At 39.2% G+C, this 16,389-nt stretch overlaps 1 protein-coding gene across 1 annotated transcript in view; it reads right to left on the bottom strand.

The window, feature by feature from the left end:
- Window positions 1-16,389, bottom strand: part of STEAP2 (STEAP family member 2, metalloreductase) — a 25,686-nt gene that overhangs the window by 7,876 nt on the left and 1,421 nt on the right. Inside the window, exon 2 of the mRNA XM_010829005.1 lies at window positions 1,612-2,136. Within this exon, the coding sequence (XP_010827307.1) occupies window positions 1,612-2,103 (492 nt within the window). The 5' untranslated portion in view covers window positions 2,104-2,136. The remainder of the gene's footprint in view (window positions 1-1,611; window positions 2,137-16,389) is intronic.

The following is a 16,389-nucleotide window of genomic DNA, read 5'->3' as shown; positions in this document are numbered from 1 at the left end:
GCTGCTGCTGCTGCTGCTGCTAAGTCGCTTCAGTCGTGACCAACTCTGTGCGACCCAATGGACGGCAGCCCACCAGGCTCCCCCGTCCCTGGGATTCTCCAGGCAAGAACTGGAGTGGGTTGCCATATCCTTCTCCAATGCGTGAAAGTGAAAAGGCAAAGTGAAGTCGCTCAGTCGTATCCGACTCTTCACGACACCATGGACTGCAGCCTACCAGGCTCCTCTGTCCATGGGATTTTCCAAGCAAGAGTACTGGAGTGGGGTGCCATTGCCTTCTCTGGAACAGTCTCTAGGAAAGTATATATTCTTTTCCTAGGTCTTCCAAATTAAACACCTGAAAATGAATAGTTAATCATGACTCTCATATGCAGCATGCTGTGCTGTGCTTTAGTTACTCAGTCATGTCTGACTCTTTTCAACCCCATGGACTGTAGCCTGCCAGGCTCCTCTGTCCATGAGGATTCTCCACACAAGAATACTGGAGTGGGTTGCCATGCCGTCCTCCAGGGGATCTTCCCTACCCAGGGATTGAACCATGTCTTTGTTGTATGGGGTCGCGCAGAGTTGGACACGACTGAAGCGACTTAGCAGCAGCAGCAGCAGCAGCAGTATTTCAGGCAGATTCTTTACTGCATACAGTGATGTAAATACTGAATTTATTTTCTAAGACACCTACTCAACTGTCTTTGTGGGCAAAAATAATAAAAGTATTTTATCATCTTGCTCCAATATAATGCATAACTACACTTCTGAAAAAATTTTAAGGTGCACTACTCTATGTGTTTACTTATAAAAGCAGAGATGGAACACTGTTTACTAAATAGGCAAACACTGTTTACATCTTTTTGTTTGCAAAGAAAGGAGGAGGAAGGAAGAAAGGGTAGGAGGAAGAGACGCAAAGAAAAAAGACATGTTTGAGATTGTTTTAATTTTTGAGGAAGCAAGGAGATGGCCCATTATTCATCTACGAATCTTGTCTTTTTCTTCAATTAGCTGATTATGATAGGAAAGTTCAAGTTATTTTCTCAGATTTTTACATCATTTTGAGGATAGAAATATGTTCTTACATATTTGTCTTTTTCTTCAATTAGCTGATTATGATAGGAAAGTTCAAGTTATTTTCTCAGATTTTTACATCATTTTGAGGATAGAAATATGTTCTTACATATTTGTCTTTTTCTTCAATTAGCTGATTATGATAGGAAAGTTCAAGTTATTTTCTCAGATTTTTACATCATTTTGAGGATAGAAATATGTTCTTACATATTTGTCTTTTTCTTCAATTAGCTGATTATGATAGGAAAGTTCAAGTTATTTTCTCAGATTTTTACATCATTTTGAGGATAGAAATATGTTCTTACATATTTGTCTTTTTCTTCAATTAGCTGATTATGATAGGAAAGTTCAAGTTATTTTCTCAGATTTTTACATCATTTTGAGGATAGAAATATGTCCTTACAAGGTCAGGACACGAATCTTCAGGAGCTCATACATAGTTTTCAAAATGATAATCATGGGAGAGCATCAGAATTCATTTTTTAGGTATATATTTGTCTACCTATTTAAGTATAAAATACCAGCTAAATAAGAATAAAATGTAAAAATACATACCTGCCGGCTGGCATCCTTAGGACCTAACTGAAGTGCCCAAGCTGAGATAACATTAAATCCTTTCACAATCAAGGAGTCCGGGAATAATGAAGCCAAATATTCTGCATTGGATTCTGGATATTGGTTTACCCTCATATTATTGCTCACATCAATCAGGATTTTACCCACAAGCAGATGTCTCAGGTCCCACAGGGAGGTATAATGTTCTCTATGTATAGCAACAAATATTATATTTGTTTTTATTAGAGCATCTTCATGGTGAGTGACATCTACTACATGAGGAAAAAATTCAGAAGCAAATTTAGGATTTCTGCTTCCTATTACCACATGATAGCCACATCTAATAAGTCGAATGGTCAGGGATTTGGCAAAATCCCCACTTCCGATTACACCCACAGTGACCTTCCTTGCATCTTTGATACCATTTATCCCATTAGGCAAAAAAGTTTCACTAAGACTCTTGGGGCTTCCCATCATGGAGATCGATTCCATGATATGGACTCTTCCAAGATCACCAGGGATATCCTAGGGGAGAGAAAATAAAGCACTCATCAATTACTTATTACCAAACATGAATACACTTTTAGATGTTATAACAACATCCCTGTTTCTAGAGATAAAACAATCTGGCAAGCTATATAACATCAAACACCACAAGACACAATTTGTAAGCCAGAAATGGATCTCGAAATAGAAAAATGAACTGTCACAAAGTTGATGTGCTAAATTGGAGCTTCTCCAATTTTAATGTACATTTGAATCATCTGAGAATCTTGTTAAAATGCAAATTCTGATTCAGTAAGTCTGGAGTGAGGCCCAAGATTCTGCATTTCTAATAAGGTGATACCAGCGTTGCTGGTCTGTGGGGCCCCTCTTTGAACAGCAAGGCTCTAGAGCACAAAAGGAACGAGAGTGAAGTTTTCAGCAAGGGAGAACTTTTAAAAAAACACAGTTGCAACCAGTGTGAATGCCACTAGAGGTAAAGAAGGACTGTGACGACTCATCATAGCTCATGAGACAAGAGAAGACAAACAAACAATAGTAAAACCCAAAGGACCATTTATAACCCCAAACTGTCTAGAGTCATTTGGGACTACCTCAGTAGCTAGTAAGTAGCTAGTAAGAGCTTTATTATTAAATGAGAGTAAGCTAAATCAGCTACTAAAAAAAAATGAAATCTGGGGTTTACCATTTTCAGAAAAGTAGCCATCAAAATATAATAAAGAATTAAATACTATAGACTTCTATCATCCACCTTATGTCTCATTAACTTATCATCGAGAAAGTTTTCCCGTATAAAGGGGGTTAGTAATGTGTTTATGGTCTTAAATTACACAATACTTACGAAATCTTTTTCTTCCCTTTTTTGCATCGGTTGCCTTGAATATAATGCAGTTATTTTTTTCCGGAAAAAATCTGTCAAATTCTTTTCTTAGTGACTAACACCTGGAAAGTTCCTATTTGCAGTAACTTGCTCAAGAATACTATTCAGATGGCCAGGAATCAGTGTCACTGTTAGGTCTGAATGAAAAACACTCTTCCATTTTATCTGCAATGTTCAATTTCTTTTATACTAACAGCAGATGTGGATCTCTTCAGAGAACTTAATGGATTTTACAGGAACAGGTGGAATGTTTTTAAAAAAACATGTTTTTCTGGTTTTTAGTAACTGGAAATTGAAATTACTGGAGCCAGGAAAATTCAACTTTTTACCCTAGAAATGGAACATGTTCAATGACTGCAAATATATCAGTAAATTAATCTTTAGAAAGACAATAATATTAGTTGATACTCATATAGCATACACTGTGTGCCAGCCCTGTGCTTTATAGATTAACTGACTGCATCCTCACAACTACCCTATGAGATGGGTACTAATATTGTCGTGCCCATTTTGCAGATGAAAAAACTTGATACATGCAGAAAATAATTTGTACAAGGTCACAAAAGAGAAACTAGAGGAACCAGGATTAGAACCCAGGCAATCTAGCAAGGTATGTCTCATTTGGGTGCCTGTAAGGAATTAAAGAAAGATATGAGGGCAGTGGCAAGGTAGAAGAGAGATGGTTGTGTTCGTATGAGTGTATTCTCCTTCTTTAGCCATGTCATTGCTCCTTAGCATTACCTAGTCATCTCAATGTCTAACTTGGGTCCTGGGAAAGGGGAAAACTCACTATTTTTTAGTCTATTACATGTTTCATTTCACACTTTTCAAGTTATAAGGGGTGATAATTATTTGCTTTCCCTTGGGGTGATCTCACACACCCTGAAAAGCTGGGGTGGAGGGGGTGTCAGAGGCACTAAGGCGGTACAAAACTATCAGCATCCTCCGAGAAATATTCCTGGTATTTAGAGAATCAGGAGCAGTTAAAGAAACCAGAAGTAATTAAATCAATGCTCATTTCATTAAACAATTCAAGGTGAACTGACTGACCTACCCCTAGTCATATATATTATCTAAGGGTAAGGAGAGTTACTAGATTCTCACACAGGAAACCAAGTTTCCTGTATCCCAGTCTCAAGTTCTTTTGAGTAGAGATCGTAGCATCTCCCAAGAATCATGATGATCAAGACCTTTTCAAATGAAAGCAAAAATAAAAACAGTATCACTTATCTGCTTATTTTACAAAGTAAGTTCAAACCCCTTCTGTAAATCAGAATGTGAACAAGTAAAAATATATTAGGGCCTAATAATGTCATCTCTGGGTACTTCGTAATACCATGTATCTTATACATATTAATAGATGACTCTGTCCTAATGTGTCTGGGCCTTATTCATATTGTATTTCTAATGGCAAGTTTTAACTGAACCCTTTAATTGTATGACTGTGCCTATAAATAGAAGTTGGTCTAATAAATGAGACTCTTCTCATCAAAGTTTTAAGTAATTAAAAGCATTCATGAGGGAAAAAAAACAACTTTTAATGGATTTGAGAGATGGATTATTTGTACACTGTTGAAAGCATATGATAATGGCACATACTATTTCATAGTTTGCAATATTTTCACATATATTATCTTATTTAATTCTCAGATGGCTGTGAAGTACCTACTATGCCCATGTTAAAGATGAAGAAACAGAGGCTTAGAGAACTTTAGCAACTTATCAAAGACAGTGCACTTTGTAGTTAACACAACTCAGCTTCACATATAAGTCTTTTGACCTCTGCTAATTCTAACACTGCAGTGCAAACATTGTATGGGATATCTTAAAACTATCAGGATCACCAAAAGTCACCCATTAGTTTTATTCTTCAAAAAGAAATACTAACTCTAAATAAAGTATGAATCATAGCTCAGATAGTTTTAGGTAAACCCAAAACTATAAAGTGGGCAAACTCTAGGAAATAGTGAGGGATGGGGAGACCTGGTGTGCTGTAGTCCATGGGGCTGCAAAGAGTTGGACAGGACTTAGAACTAACTGAACAACAATGACAAAGCTATATAGTTTGGATTTATAGCTATTAATCAATCATCAGTAAATCCAAGTTTTAGATCAAAACCAACCAAGATATAACTTTATTAATACTATGAAAAAAAAACCATGATTGATTGCTGGGTAATTCTTGAAGAACCCCCAGGTAGCAACCCATTTTCTGTGAGGGCACTGAAAATACCATGAAGGTATATACTGCTTCTAGAGGGGAGGAAAAAAGAGCCAAGAAATAGGTGTGGGTCCTGTGGAACTCACCTGTACATAGACCTAAAAAGCACCTCCTCCCCACAAACTGTGGGTGCCGAGACACTGGAGTAAGAATCTCATGAATCTCCTTTCAATTCTGTAAGCTATCATTTTGGATCACTTAGTTAACAGCTGAGCTGAAGTTTACAATTGTGATGTCCATAAAAAATGGGGTTATAAGAGACTTTCCTTGGTCCAGTGGCTTTGACTCTGAGCTTTCAATGCAGGGGCCCTGGGTTCGATCCCTGGTCAGGGAACTAGATCCCACATGCCACAACTAAGATCCTGTGCAGTGAAATAAATAAATATTTTTTAATAGGGTTATAAGAAGTGAATAATGTCAACAGCTGAAAAAGGTTTACCTATTTACAAAGTAAGAGTCATAAATACCTTACATTGTACATTTCCACTGATAAGGAGTGATGCAACTATAATCTAAAGGGAGATCTGTTTTTCCGTGGTCCAGCATGAATTTATTCAGGCCACTGTGTACTTTGCACAGAAGATATAAAGAAGAGAAGCAGAGTGCTTACACTTAAGTTTACATTCCATTTAAGAAAAGACAAGATATACTTGAATTAAAAAGCAAGAGAAAGAAAAACAGACTCATATCAGCATATAATTAAGAATTAGATAGTATGATCAGAGCATAGTTATTCTAGAAAATCAGGGAGAGAAAAGTATCATATGGTGTCTCCTTACCTCAAATCATTCTATATATATGAATTGTACTTGCAAAATAATCTCAAAATTACACAGAATGTTTCAAGGGAGGTACACTACAGATTTATTCTAGCTTAAGACCTCAAGGACCCAAAGTTAAATTTGGCTTTCTGTGACCTTACTTTCAAAGTACTAGAGCACTGGCTCCCAAATATGAAGCTATCACTGGTCAACAGCAATTAAAAAGTATATGGATACAGTAGGGAGTTTTTCATAAAATTATTCAATTTGCCAAATTGTCCTTTTCTCTGAGAGTATATCTTAACTAACTTTAGGGGTCAAAATGTCTGTTTCTCATATAAGGATAGTGATAAAAGTTGTTTGAGTTGGCAGTCCTATATAGATCCTCTCCCCTTCTTTTTATTTTACTGGAAACTCTTATATAAAAGTGCTCCTTAAGCCTTTTGGAGAGAAAATCTTTCTGGGAAGAGGTGGGAAAGCACCCTGGACAACTTCCCTGCTGCTGGAGATGTCTGCTTAATCCTCAGATGATATATCAAATATCCCCATCTAATTTTATGTAACTAGAGATTTTACTATCATGATCTTTAAGTTGCAAAAAGATAACCTCTACAGTCTCTCAGTATTTAAATAAACATAAAACCCAACTGTTTATGGGCTTCCCTTGTGGTTCAGCTGGTAAAGAATCCACCTGCAATGTGGGAGACCTGGCTTTGATCCCTGGTTGGGAAGATTGCCTGGAGAAGGGAAAGGTTACCCACCCCAGTATTCTGGCCTGGAGAATTCCATGGACTGTATAGTCCATGGAGTCGCAAAGAGTCGGACACAACTGAGTGATTTTCACTTTCACTTTCACCTGTTTATAACAATAAAGAATTTCTTTGAGGGAAGAGGTGGGGTCTTTTTTTTTTAGGCTTTCATTTTTTTGAAGAAATTTCTAAGTCCTTTAGACAAGCCCAGAAGCAAAGCTGCAATTCTGCTAGAAAAATCAGAATGTGATTTCTTAACACAGCAGTTGTCCAAGTATGGTCCCTGAACCAGCAGTATCAGCAGTACTGGGAACTGGTTAGAAATGTGAATTCTTAGGCACTATCCAGACCTCCTAAATCAGAAACCCTGGGGGTGGAGCCCAGCAATCTGTTATAAAAAGTCCTCAGGTGGTTCTGATGCACATTAAAGTTTGAGAATAACTGCCCTAATGTAAGGCAGTCCAACCACTATTCACCATTTGAATATTTAAATCCACTTAAGTCAGATTATTAAATTCTTTCAGCTGAAACTCTTGGATAATTTGTATGCATCCTCATTTAAAAATCATTCCCTCAAAATTATGAAACTAATTTTATTAAAACTATGCAGATTTATTCTTTGAAATTCTGTTTATAAACTATGGTAATTACAAATGATTCATTAATTTTTCATACTTGGATCTGAGTGTCTTTTTGTGTTCATGTTTTCTAGAACCAACTGAAGAATTTTCAGAAAAGAAATATAATAGCATTAGAGCAAAATAATGCTAACTAACTCCAAGCCTTCCAGACTTTTCAAATAACCTGAATTTAAATGAGATAAGCAAAATAACAAGTAACTCCCAAAATATTTCCTAGGCTCAGTATGTATTCAATATATTTTATATGGGTATGATTTTATGATATTTCTAGGTCCTAAATCACCAAAACAAAACTTTATATGTTTATTATGTTGAAATTATTAGGGAAAGAAAGCAATCTAATTCATGGTAGGAAGATTTTAAACAAAAAAGCTTTCTGGTTAAATTTAGGTTAGTCTAGAAATTTAATTTTAAAAATGTATTGCCCAACAACTTCAGTTGATAAAAATATTTTAGGATCTTCTTCAATAAATTAAAGCAACAACATCCTTCCTACCCACTTTTCCTCTATGTTTAGGGCACAGAAGATGCTATACACATCCTTCCATCCACCTTATAAGAAAGCCTGTTACATCAAGCACAGTCAGGGGTCTTGTGCATACCTGGACTCTCATAGCAATGCAAACTGAATGACAAGGGGGTATGTCATATTCCCAAATGAAGCTGGGAATAGCAGTTATATCATGCTGATATAATCTCCCCATTTTATAACGTGCTGCAGATTATACTTTGAGATAAGGACACCTATGTTTAGTCACTAAGTCGTTTCCAACTCTTGTGACCCCATGGGCTGTAGCCTGCCAAGCTCCTCTGTTCATGGGATTTTCCAGGCAAGAATAGTGAAGTGGGTTGCCATTTCCTTCTCCAGAGGATCTTTCCGACTCAGAGATGGAACCTGGGTCTCCTGAATTACAGGCAGATTCTTTACTGACTGAGCCACCAGAGAAGCCCACGCCTATGTTTACTGGCTAGCAAATACAAGTTTTCCTGTGTTGTAGCAACTTACAAATAAATAATCTTCTATGAAAGGCCTAGTACTCTAGCCTCTACACAAACCCATTTCCCCTTTCAATGCCATACCATGAACAGGTTAGAAAAGGCACCAGTGTCCACTGGGTGCTGTGAACCGTAGGGATCTCTGATGATTGACATCAATTTATTTATTTATTTTTGACATCAATTTAGAAATCTGTCCACAGCCAAAGGTCATAAGGATACTCACCATCCATCCCCAACCATTCTCCCATCCAGTGTCTTTTTGAGCCTGACCCCCCAGGCATTCAGCTAGGTATTAACACTTCAGTGACACCAAACAAGCACTGGCTTCTTGGTCTTCCAAACAATATGATGAAACTATAAATATTGAAGCATATATAGCAACTAAAAAAAGCTTTACGGAGGTACAATTTACATATCATGAAATCTACCCATTTAAAATGTATAAATTAATAATTTTCAGTATATTTAGAGTTATGTAACCATCACAACAATCCAGTTTTAGAACATTCCCACCAGCAATAACTGTTGTTATTCAAATTTTAATAACAGTATTAAATTTTAAACTAGTATATGCTTCTTTAAAAAAAAAAAATCCTTCTTCCTGCAATGTCCTAAACATCCCCCTGGCTTTCACACAGTAGATTGTGACCTGTCTTTTGCTGATTCTGCTCAGTAGTATGGGTGAAATAGAGGCACCTATTACTTGGCTTAAGTGGAGAGGCAGAATCTCAGTCTCAGAGCTGCCTCTTTCCACAATGGAGAACAACCTTCTAAAGCTGTGGTTCTCAACTCCAGCTGCATGCTCCAGTGACCTGAGGAGCTTTACCACATAGTGATACCCAGTCACCACCACCCCTAACCCCAGATTTTATTTAATTAGTCTAAAGTTCAGCCTGAATTTTTTAAGAGATTTTTTCATCAGGATTTTAAATGATATCCTTTAATTCGCAGCCAAGATTGACAACAACTATACTAAAAGAGGCAGGATTCAACCACATACTCATTTGAGTATTTGGAGATAACAGATAGGGCTTTTTGATACTCAGTTACATTTCTTTTCACATTGTTGTTTGTAATAATGAAAAGTAACCCTAGCAAGAGACTAACAGCGGCCCCTGGATGCTGGAAGCTGGAGGATGCAGCCCTTTCCCTTGCAGGCTCTGAGCTGTCTCAGAAGGTCCACTCACTATTTTTCAATTTCCTCTCTTCATTTTTTGGAAAGGACAGTGCCATTCCTTAAAATGTGTCATCACACCGCACGGCATATTTTGTTCCTGTTATTTCATAACATTCAAATTTCAGAGTGTTTCAGTAAGAGTCTCTCTTCTGTCTGACTAGGGGCTGTTGCTGCTGCTGCTGCTAAGTCGCTTCAGTCGTGTCTGACTCTGTGCGACCCCAGAGACGGCAGCCCACTAGGCTCCACTGTCCCTGGGATTCTCCAGGCAAGGATACTGGAGTGGGTTGTCATTTCCTTCTCTAACTAGGGGCTTCTCTCCTCAATTCTTCAGGCATCATAGGTTCCACTGACCTGAACAGACAAGGGTTTCCAGGTGGACCAATTATCAAGCTTTAATGTGGGTAGGATCACCTGAGGATCTTGCTACAATGCACATTCGGATTCTTTAGGTCTGGAGGAGGCTTGAGAGCCTGCCTTTCTCCCAAGACCCCAGGTGATACACATGGTCCTAGTTCATGGGCCAGACTTGGACTAGCACCGCCCTAGAGTTTCTCTATCTTTTCTTTTGATGTTATTTACAGGTGATACAGACTAAATAAATGAGAGGACTATGGCATTTGTAGAAAGTTTTATTTATGTGGTATCAAGGAGAAAGGATAGGCCTAGGCTTCTGAAATCATCTTGTTACTATTAATTTCAGTTTCCTTTGTTAAAAAAAAAAGTTGTATTTGACTCTGCAGTCCTTTCTAACCTAAAATTCTTTTGTTTCTAAGACTCAGTTCAGTTCAGTTCAGTCACTCAGTCGTGTCCGACTCTTTGCGACCCCATGATTCGCAGCACGCCAGGCCTCCCTGTCCATCACCAAGTCCTGGAGTTCACTCAAACTTATGTCCATCGAGTCGGTGATGCCATCCAGCCATCTCATCCTCTATCGTCCCCTTCTCTTCCTGCCCCCAATCCCTCTCAGCATCACAGTCTTTTCCAATGAGTCAACTCTTCGCATGAGGTAGCCAAAGTACTGGAGTTTCAGCTTTAGCATCTTTCCTTCCAATGAGCACCCAGGACTGATCTCCTTTAGAATGGACTGGTTGGATCTCCTTGCAGTCCAAGGGACTCTCAAGAATCTTCTCCAACACCACAGTTCAAAAGCATCAATTCTTCAGCATTCAGCCTTCTTCACAGTCCAACTCTCACATCCATACACGGCCACTGGAAAAACCATAGACGGACTTTTGTTGGCAAAGTAATGTCTCTACTTTTCAATATGCTATCTAGGTTGGTCATAACTTTCCTTCCAAGGAGTAAGCGTCTTTTAATTTCATGGCTGCAGTCACCATCTGCAGTGATTTTGGAGCCCCGAAAAATAAAGTCTGACACTGTTTCCACTGTTTCCCCATCTATTTCCCATGAAGTGATGGGACTGGATGCCATGATCTTTGTTTTCTGAATGTTGAGCTTTAAGCCAACTTTTTCACTCTCCTCTTTCACTTTCATCAAGGGGCTTTTTAGTTCCTCTTTACTTTCTGCCATAAGGGTGGTGTCATCTGCATATCTGAGGTTATTGATATTTCTCCTGGCAATCTTGATTCCAGATTGTGCTTCTTCCAGCCCAGTGTTTCTCATGATGTACCCTGTGTATAAGTTAAATAAGCAGGGTGACAATATACAGCCTTGACATACTCCTTTTCCTATTTGGAACCAGTCTGTTGTTCCACGTCCAGTTCTAACTGTTGCTTCCTGACCTGCGTATAGGTTTCTCAAGAGGGAGGTCAGGTGGTCTGGTATTCCCATCTCTTTCAGAATTTTCCACAGTTTCTTGTGATCCACACAGTCAAAGGCTTTGGCATAGTCAATAAAGCAGAAATAGATGTTTTTCTGGAACTCTTTTGTTTTTGCAACGATCCAGCAGATTTTGGCAATTTGATCTCTGGTTCCTCTGCCTTTCCTAAATCCAGCTTGAACATCTGGAAGTTCATGGTTCATGTATTGCTGAAGCCTGGCTTGGAGAATTTTGAGCGTTACTTTACCAGCGTGTGAGATGAGGGCAATTGTGCAGTAGTTTGAGCATTCTTTGGCATTGCCTTTCTTTGGGATTGGAATGAAAACTGACCTTTTCCAGTCCTGTGGCCACTGCTGAGTTTCCAAATTTGCTGGCATATTGAGTGCAGCACGTTAACAGCATCGTCTTTCAGGATTTGAAATAGCTAAACTGGAATTCCATCACCTCCACTAGCTTTGTTCATAGTGATGCTTTCTAAGGCCCACTTGACTTCACATTCCAAGATGTCTAGCTCTAGGTGAGTGATCACACCATCATGATTATCTTGGCCATGAAGATCTTTTTTGTACAGTTCTGTGTATTCATGCCACATCTTAATATCTTCTGCTTCTGTTAGGTCCATACCATTTCTGCCCTTTATTGAGCCCATCTTTGCATGAAATGTTCCCTTGGTATCTCTAATTTTCTTGAAGAGATCTCTAGTCTTTCCCATTCTGTTGTTTTCCTCTATTTCTTTGCATTGATCGTTGAGGAAGGCTTCCTTATCTCTCCTTGCTATTCTTTGGAACTCTGCATTCACATGCTTATAATTTTCCTTTTCTCCTTTGCTTTTCGCTTCTCTTCTTTTCACAGCTATTTGTAAGGCCTCCCCAGACAGCCATTTTGCTTTTTTGCATTTCTTTTCCATGGGAATGGTCTTGATCCCTGTGTCCTGTACAATGTCACGAACCTCAGTCCATAGTTCATCAGGCACTCTGTCTATCAGATCTAGTCCCTTAAATCTATTTCTCACTTCCACTGTATAGTCATAAGGGATTTGATTAGGTCATACCTGAATGCTCTAGTGGTTTTCCCCCCTTTCTTCAATTTCAGTCTGAACTTGGCAATAAAGAGTTCATGATCTGAGCCAGAGTTAGCTCCCGGTCTTGTTTTAGCTAACTGTATAGAGCTTCTCCATCTTTGGCTGCAAAGAATATAATCAATCTGATTTTGGTGTTGACTATCTGGTGATGTCCATGTGTAGAGTCTTCTCTTGTGTTGTTGGAAGAGAGTGTTTGCTATGACCAGTGCGTTCTCTTGGCAAAACTCTTAGTTTCTAAGACTAATAGCTATATAATAATGGGAATTGCTAGCTTATATTTAACACTGTAACACTTCAAATTTGTGACCTTTAACATTATGATTTAAGTAGTACACAGACTCCTTGAAATCTCAAGGTCACAGTTTTCCTGAGTGGACCTTTGACTTGATGTATGCATTTAATCCCTGAAGTATGTTGTTGTTGTTTAGTTGCCAAGTCATGTCTGACTCTTTGCGACCCCATGGACTGCAGCACACCAGGCTTCCCTGTCCCTTACCACCTCCTAGAGGTTGCCCAGGTTCATGTCCATTGAATCGGTGATGCCATCCAACCAACTCATCCTCTGTCGTCCTCCTCTCCTTCTGCCTTCAGTCTTTTCCAGCATCAGGCTCTTTTCCAGGGAGTCAGTTGTTCACATCAGGTAGCCAAAGTATTGGAGCTTCAGCATCAGTCATTTCAATGAGTATTCAGGGTTGATTTCCTTTAGGATTGACTGGTTTGATCTCCTTGCTGTCCACGGGACTCTCAAGAATCTTCTCCAGCACCACAATTCAAGAGCATCAATTCTTCAGTGCTTAGCCTTCTTTATGGTTCAACTTTCACAACGATACAGGACTACTGGAAAAACCATATCCTTGACTATACAGACCTTTGTTGACAAGATGATGTCTTTGCTTTTTAATACACTGTCTAGGTTTGTCATAGCTTTCCTTCCAAGAAGCAACTGTCTTCTAATTTCTGGCTGCAGTCACCATCCAGTGATTTTAGAGCCCAAGAAGAAGAAATTTGTCACTGCTTCCACCTGAAGTATATTATCAAGCTAAGAGAATTCTATTACACTCAGATACATCACCTCATAAGATTTTCAATTTAGTGGAGTTTCCTTGACATTCCTCTGGCTGAATGGCAGCTGTTGTGTTATATTAATTTTATAAAACAGAACCACATTTGTTTCACAAACATCTAGAACATTAATTGTTGGATGATAATAACTCTGAAAGGACTGTTGTTCTCAGAGATCTTGGTGACTTTCAAAGCCTGCTGATTTGGATATGTTACCAAAAAAAGGTAATCCTCTGGGGCCAGGCAATGAGGTTGGTGTATTTTTTACTTTGCAGGCTATACTGAATCTTTCTTCTTCTGTCCTGCAAACCCCAAGCTCCTTTGAAGTTCATGGCAAAATTAAACATCCTCTCCCTATGCCTACTGCTATCATCTACTGATTTCTGGCTTATTCATTATTACCAGTGACTTTGGCTCCCAATACTAACACAGTCTTCCTCTCTACCCCAGCAGTTGTCATGCTGACCACTTCATCATTCAAATGGATGAACCATTTAATCTCATGGCTTCATTTCCTTCATCTAAGGCAATGAATCTTTGCCTCCACCTCACCTCAGATATCTCCAAGCACTATCTCTTGGCCTTCCAATAATTTAGTCAAATAGTCACACTGATAATTCCAGATAGCAGGAGAAATCTGATCTGTTTACTATATTCTCACTCTACTGGTTTCTTTATCCATCCTAGATTTCACAGTGTGTATTTATCATTACTCACTTAAAAAGATGGACTCTTGTTACACTCTAAATGTTTATCACCCTACCCAAAGTATATGTTGAAATCCTAACTCCCAATGTGAGGGTGTTAGTATGCACAGCCTTTGGGAGGGGATTAGGTCACACGGGTGGAACCCTTATCAACTGGATAAAATAAAACCCAGAGAGCTCTCTTTTCCTATCTGCCATGAGGTCACAGAGAGAAGTCTATGAACCAGGAAGTGGGCCCCTACCAGATTGAATCTTCCGGTGTCTTGATCTGGGACTTGCCAGCCTCCAGAACTGTGAGAAATAAATGTCTGTGGTTTAAGCTACCCAGGCAGTGGTATTCTGTTGTAGTTCCTTTCCATCACATCCACTTGGCAAATCTCTAGTTGTGGAAGAACCCAGCTATCCATTTTCACTGTTATCTGCACTCAAGTTGGTGAAAGCTGCTAAAGAAAAATCTGAAAACTCAGCTCACCTTAAATTCACCATTATCAATCTCACCTATCAAAGGACAGTCTGTCCATTTCTGGCCTGGACACCATCCCGTTTCTCCTTCCAAGCAGCTTTTGTTATGATCTCCTCAGAGACATCTCAAACTTAACAGGTTCAAAATGAAACAGCTTTTTCTACTCAGATCTATTCACATTCATCCAAATTTTCTCCTCTCAGTAAATGATATCATTACCCATTTGGGCTTCCCTGGTAGCTGAGGTGGTAAAGAATCCTCCTGCAAAGCAGGATACGTGGGTTCGATCCCTGGGTCAGGAAAATCCCCTAGAGAAGGGAATGGCTACCCACTCTAGTATTCTTGCCTGGAAAACCCCATGGACAGAGGAGCCTGGCAGGTTACAGTCCAGGGGGTTGCAAAGAGTCAGACAAAACTGAGCAACTAAGCATACATACCCATCATTCGGTCAAGCCAGAAATCTAGACGTGAACTTCAAGTCCTTGCTTTCCCTCACCCTTAACGTAAAACCCAACACCAACTTCTATTTTCCAAAATATTTCTTAAAAATCTCTCTCCAATGACACCAGCTTAATCCAAGTCTCTCTCATCTTTCACCTGAACTCTGCAGACATTTTCTAATGGGTCTCTCTACATATTTCTTCGTTTTTTTCCAAACCATTCTCCAGGTAGCAGCTAAGATTGTCTTAAAATGTAGATCAGATGATATCTTTCACCTCCTTAAAAATCAACGGCCTCGTGTTGCTTTTTGAATTACAGTCACCTTCCTGACCTACGGGTTTCCCAAGTGGCAGTGGTAGTGGTAAAGAATCCGCCTGCCAATTCAGGAGACATGGGTTCAATCCCTGGGTCAGGAAGATCCCCTGGAGAAGAAAATGGCAATCCACTCCACTATCCTTGCCTGGAAAATTCCATGGACAGAGGAGCCTGGCCGGCTATAGTCCATGGGGCCACAAAGAGTTGGACACAACTCAGCCCTCACTCACACACCTTTCTGACCTAAATGAACCTGACCTGAAGGCTCTGAATGGACTAGCTAGCCCCAGTATAACTCTTCAATATTATCCAGTATGACTGTTCCTCCCTATGTTCCAGTCACAGAATCCTTTTCTTGAAGTAGAAAGAAAATCACTTTCTCATCCTATGAAGAGGCTATCATGTCTCTTCAGTAAAATGATTCACTCCAATTTTGTTTTGAGCCCCTGTTAAGTTTCCTTTCTTATGTAATTATTCTTTACTCATTACTATTTTCCTGACCGGAAAATCAGCTCCCTGAGGGTAGAACCATGTCTGTCTTGTCCATCACTCCCTCCATAGTCTCTGACACATAGTACATAATACGATAAATATTCTTCCTTGTCAAATGCATCCAAAAGTATCATGGACAAAAGAGATGTAATAGGTCTCCAGATAAGATCCCTCATTTTGCTGATGAAGACAGCAAGCCCACAGGCCCAAAGGGGATGATATATCAATGTCATAGTTAAGTCAATGTCATGGTTACTGGCTGAACACAGAATAAATGCATCTCCCCGATGCCCTGAATATGTTCTTCACTGAAACTGCAGTATTATAATTATGCTCACTCACTATAAGTCTGTTTTCCATGTCACTAGGTAATAAAAAGTGACCTGGATATATAGCCTTTCATTTCCTTTCTGCACAATTTGCTCAATTCATCATTACTGATATTGTCTCACTCCCTCAACACCTCTCCATCCCCTACCCCCTCACACTGCCCCCCCCCTCCCAG

This window comes from Bison bison, unplaced genomic scaffold (assembly GCF_000754665.1).
Source record: "Bison bison bison isolate TAMUID 2011002044 unplaced genomic scaffold, Bison_UMD1.0 scf7180017864499, whole genome shotgun sequence".
NCBI lineage: Eukaryota > Metazoa > Chordata > Mammalia > Artiodactyla > Bovidae > Bison > Bison bison.
The sequence above is the reverse complement of the archived record's forward strand: the minus strand, read 5'-3'. Positions and strand labels throughout refer to the sequence as shown.